This window comes from Talpa occidentalis, unplaced genomic scaffold (genome assembly GCF_014898055.3).
Source record: "Talpa occidentalis isolate TD23 unplaced genomic scaffold, MPIMG_talOcc4v2.1 talOcc4.14, whole genome shotgun sequence".
Lineage (NCBI taxonomy): Eukaryota > Metazoa > Chordata > Mammalia > Eulipotyphla > Talpidae > Talpa > Talpa occidentalis.
In genome coordinates, this window is record NW_023601433.1 from 31,783,424 (window position 1) to 31,787,711 (window position 4,288).

Sequence of the window (4,288 nt, forward strand, 5' to 3'; positions counted from 1 at the left end):
GTAATTTAGATAATAATGGCAGAATATGTGTTGTTCCAGATAAAAGAGCAGTTTCCAACGAAGGAAACAATGATACAACATATTTGGAATCAGAATACAAATTCAAAGGTTGAGTGTAACTTTCTAAAGCCATAATAACTGCAATAATCTCAGCTTGCTGAGCAGAAATATCAGACGTCATTTTTCTTATCGGCTCGTTACCAGGACTATAGACAACAGATATGCTTGATGAAGAACCATCAGTAAAGACAAGTGTGGCATCATGCAGTGGTTCAATACTGATAACCGAAGGAAATATAATTGATGTATCTTCCACAAATTTAATTAATGGATTTTGGGGTAAATGAAATTTAATTTGTCCTGTAAAGTTTTGTATGGCAATTCCCCAATCATCATCATTTTGCAACAAAAACTCAAATTGTGCTTTGTTATATGGAATTACAATATTATTTGGATCCTTACCAAACAATTCACGAGATCTCAGTATGCCTTTCATAATTAACCAGGCACACATAGACGGATATGCAGTTACCACACGTGTTTGTACATGTGATAAATGCAACCATTCCAAGATGGCTTCTTGCCATAAACAAGCTGTTGGAGTATAAGTAGTCTGAATAATTAATAAATCCCATGTTTTTGAATAATCAATCTGAATAACTTTAGCTTCAGATATTTTTTGTTCAACCAATTTAAGACTTTGCAATGCTTCTTGAGTCAAATTACGAGGAGATATAGGATTTGAATCTCCTTGTAAAATTGCAAAAAGCGGATGTAAATCTCCAGTAGTAATTTTTAAATATGGCCATATCCAGTTTATGTTCCCTAATAATTTTTGAAAATCATTCAAAGTTTGTAATTTGTCAATGCGAATCTGTAAGTTTTGTGACATAATGCAATCATTATATATAACTTTCCCTAAATAATTCAATGGGCTGTCTTTTTGAATTTTATCTGGGGCCACTACTAGGCCATATGCCATCAATTGTTCTATTAAATGAGTCAGAATTAAATCTGCAATTTCTCTCACAGGATGACTCAAAAGAATATCATCCATGTAATGGATAATATATGCATTTGGATACTTTGATCTAGTTTCCTGTAGTGCCTGATCAACAAATTTTTGACATAAAGTAGGGGAATTTACATACCTTGTGGCAAAACTTTCCATTGATAGCATTGCCATGGTTTTTGAAAATTACTAGATGGAATACTAAAGGCAAATTTTTTACAATCATCTGGATGTAATTTAATTGTAAAGAAACAATCCTGTAAGTCAATGATAATAACATAATTGTCCTTTGGAACTGCTACAGGAGAAGGTAACCCTGGTTGTAGGGCACCCATATCTTGCATTGTAGCGTTAACTGCCCTTAAGTCCTGCAGAAGACGCCATTTACCAGATTTTTTCTTTATACAAAAAACAGGAGTATTCCAAGGACTTGTAGACGGTTCCAAATGACCTTTAGCCAATTGTTCTTGAACTATAGTTTGAATAGCCTGGATCTTTTCTGAAGTAAGGGGCCATTGATCGATCCAGACAGGATTTTCATCTTTCCAGTTAATTTTATCAGCATATTTTTGAGTTTCAATGGCCCCTATAAAAAAGCCTGTTCATCAATTACATCGGGGGTAACTAGAGACACTTGCAAGGATTCCACAATATCACGTCCCCATAGGGAAAACGGCAAAGCAGGAATCACATAAGGCTGAAACAAACCTTTCTGTGATCCCAGTTGCCAAGACAACATTTGTGAACTTTGAGCAACATTATTGGCCATGCCCAATCCAATCAGAGTAGAGGAAAAATTTAACACTGGCCATGCCGCAGGCCAATCTTTGCCTGCAATACATGATCTATCAGCTCCAGTGTCTAACAATCCCATAATTGGTTGTCCATTGATAATCAATTTTTTCAATGGTCGTTCTTTTGTGATACTTGAGTCAAAGCAACCACGTCTGTGGACCCAAAGCCTTTATCTCCTCTATTTTCCTTTAAAATTGGATTAGGTAATTTAACATAAGAAAGCACAAGAATTTGTGCAATACGCTGATTTTTGTGAATTTGTATTGTTTCCTTCAAAGGTCTAATCATAACTTTGACTTTTCCCTCAAAATCAGAGTCTATAATACCTGGAAGTACTTCAAAATTCTTTTTATAATTTGAGCTACGGCCAATTATAAGCCCTACCGTTCCTTGAGGAAGTGGCCCTTTTAAATAAGTTTCAATAGGCGTAACCCCATCTATGGCTGAAAGAATTATATCAGCCACGGATGCAAGATCAAGCCTGGCACTTCCTGGAGTGCCTCTAGGTAAATCATGTATAGTCACAGTAGAGTCAGGCGCTTCAGTTTTTACAGTATCTTTGAGCGCCAAATCAGACCCTCTTTCATTTACGGGGCTGAGGGCTTGCCCCTCTGAGAGTTTTTTGACATTTCATCATTTTGCTCTAATTTATGACCATCTTTATGCCATTTGGAACGACAATTATTTGCCCAATGATTGCCCTTGCCACAACGTGGACAAGGTTTTGGAGCCAAATTAGAATTTCCAAAATTTTTTCCTTTGTTATTGGCTCTATTACAATTTCTACTCATGTGGCCAGGTTGTTGACAATTAAACAAATCGGAGCATTTGCCGTTTTCTTGCCTTTTGGCATTGATCGCACAAAAGAAGAAAATTGTTGCTCTTTCATTTCTGCAGCATAAGCCAACCCTTGAATAACTGCTGGGCTGGCATCCATGCATGCTTTAATAAAGTCTTGGATGGTATCTGTTTTTCTAATTGGTCTAATTAATTCTTGGCACAGAGAATTTGCATTTTCAGAGGCTAATTGCTTTAATAGCATTTCTTTTGCTTCTGTATTTGGAAGCATTCTGTCCAAAGCTTCTTCTAAACGTGCCACAAAGTTTTCATGTGGCTCCTCCTGCCGCTGGCGAGTTCCTGCCAGCAGTGTGGAACTGCCAGCTGGGGGTGGCAGATTTTTCCAAGCAGCTACTGCCATTATCCCAATTTCATTGAGAATTTCCTTTGGTATTTTCAATTGTTCCCTAACATTTGCATATTCACCTGTTCCTTTCAGCATAGGCAAAGTAGGTTTCATATCTTTAATAAAAATGGATTTTCTAATAAGTTCAGCTGCACGATCTTCATAATCTGTTCTCCAAAGGACATATGTCCCAGGAGCCAGGACAGATTTTGCCGTCTGGTACCAATCAAAAGGTATGAGATAAGAAACACGTAAAGAATCAACAACTTGCAAGGTGTAAGGAGAACTGGGCCCCGTTGTCCTTACAGCTTCCTTCAATTCCTTCAATGTTTTTAAAGAGATTGGCTCCCAGGTCGGTCCCTGACCTTCCCAGTATTCCACCGGAAAGGTGAAGGAAAAATCACCCTGTTCCCGGGCTTCTCGTGCAGCACAAAATATTCCTCCACTTAGCGGAGGAACATTGGGTCTCTGTGGTACAATTTGCAACGAATTAGGAGGAGCCGTAGGAAAAGTCTGTGAAGGCAATGATGACCTAATATTCATATCCCTAAAAAATTCATTGATAGCTTCATCAATATTGCTATTATTATCTTCCAAGCCAACTTCCACATATTCTGGATCTTGTGGTTGTTCAGCCACCATATCCTCATATTCATTTGGTGTAGATGGAGCAGCACCCAAATAATTTCTGGCCGGATTTGCAAAGGGGAGCGTTTCTTGCTCACTACTCTCATCAGATATTTCTCCCCTCCATAAATCCGCCTCTGTAGTATCTACTAAAAGATCTCTAATTTGCACCCAAAGGGAAAAGGCCTGAACAGGGACCTGTGTTGAACAATTTTGATTGTAAAATTTTCTAATTTCTTTGCCCACTTTCTTCCAGTTAGTCAATGAGAGACTGCCCTCTTCCGGAAACCATGGGCATATTCTTAGAATAAACTCATAAAATTCACTAAGGGATCTATTACTAATCGTCATCCCTCGGCTTTTTAGCATATGACTTAACACTGAGAGGAAAAGTCCTCTGTCCCTAGACTGAGAATGTCCCATTTTACAAGATTACTCGTCTTCTGTAACTGGTCAGCCTTTACCAGCGAGCCCGCGGCGCCCTGACGAGATTCCCTATCCTTCGATTAAAATTTAATATGAAAACAAAAGTAAAGAGATAGCTTACCCAGAGCTCATTCTTCTAAACACGTCTTCTTGTTACAAGGAAGTACCTGAAAGGTTTTTCGCCAAAAAGCGAAACTAAAAGACACTCAACGATGCTCGCCTGACCATACTCCTCGCGGAGTATT

At 38.3% G+C, this 4,288-nt stretch overlaps 1 protein-coding gene across 1 annotated transcript; it reads right to left on the bottom strand.

Annotated features, from left to right (window-relative positions):
- Positions 1-2,594: 2,594 nt before the first annotated feature.
- Positions 2,595-3,968, bottom strand: LOC129145690 (endogenous retrovirus group K member 24 Gag polyprotein-like). Its single transcript, XM_054694668.1, has one exon. The coding sequence runs from the start codon at positions 3,966-3,968 to the stop codon at positions 2,595-2,597; it is 1,374 nt and encodes a 457-aa protein (XP_054550643.1).
- Positions 3,969-4,288: the final 320 nt, after the last annotated feature.

Coding starts and splice junctions, on each gene's coding strand:
- LOC129145690 (XM_054694668.1), bottom strand. CDS start 3,968: ATGACGATTAGTAATAGATCCCTTAGTGAATTTTATGAGTTTATTCTA.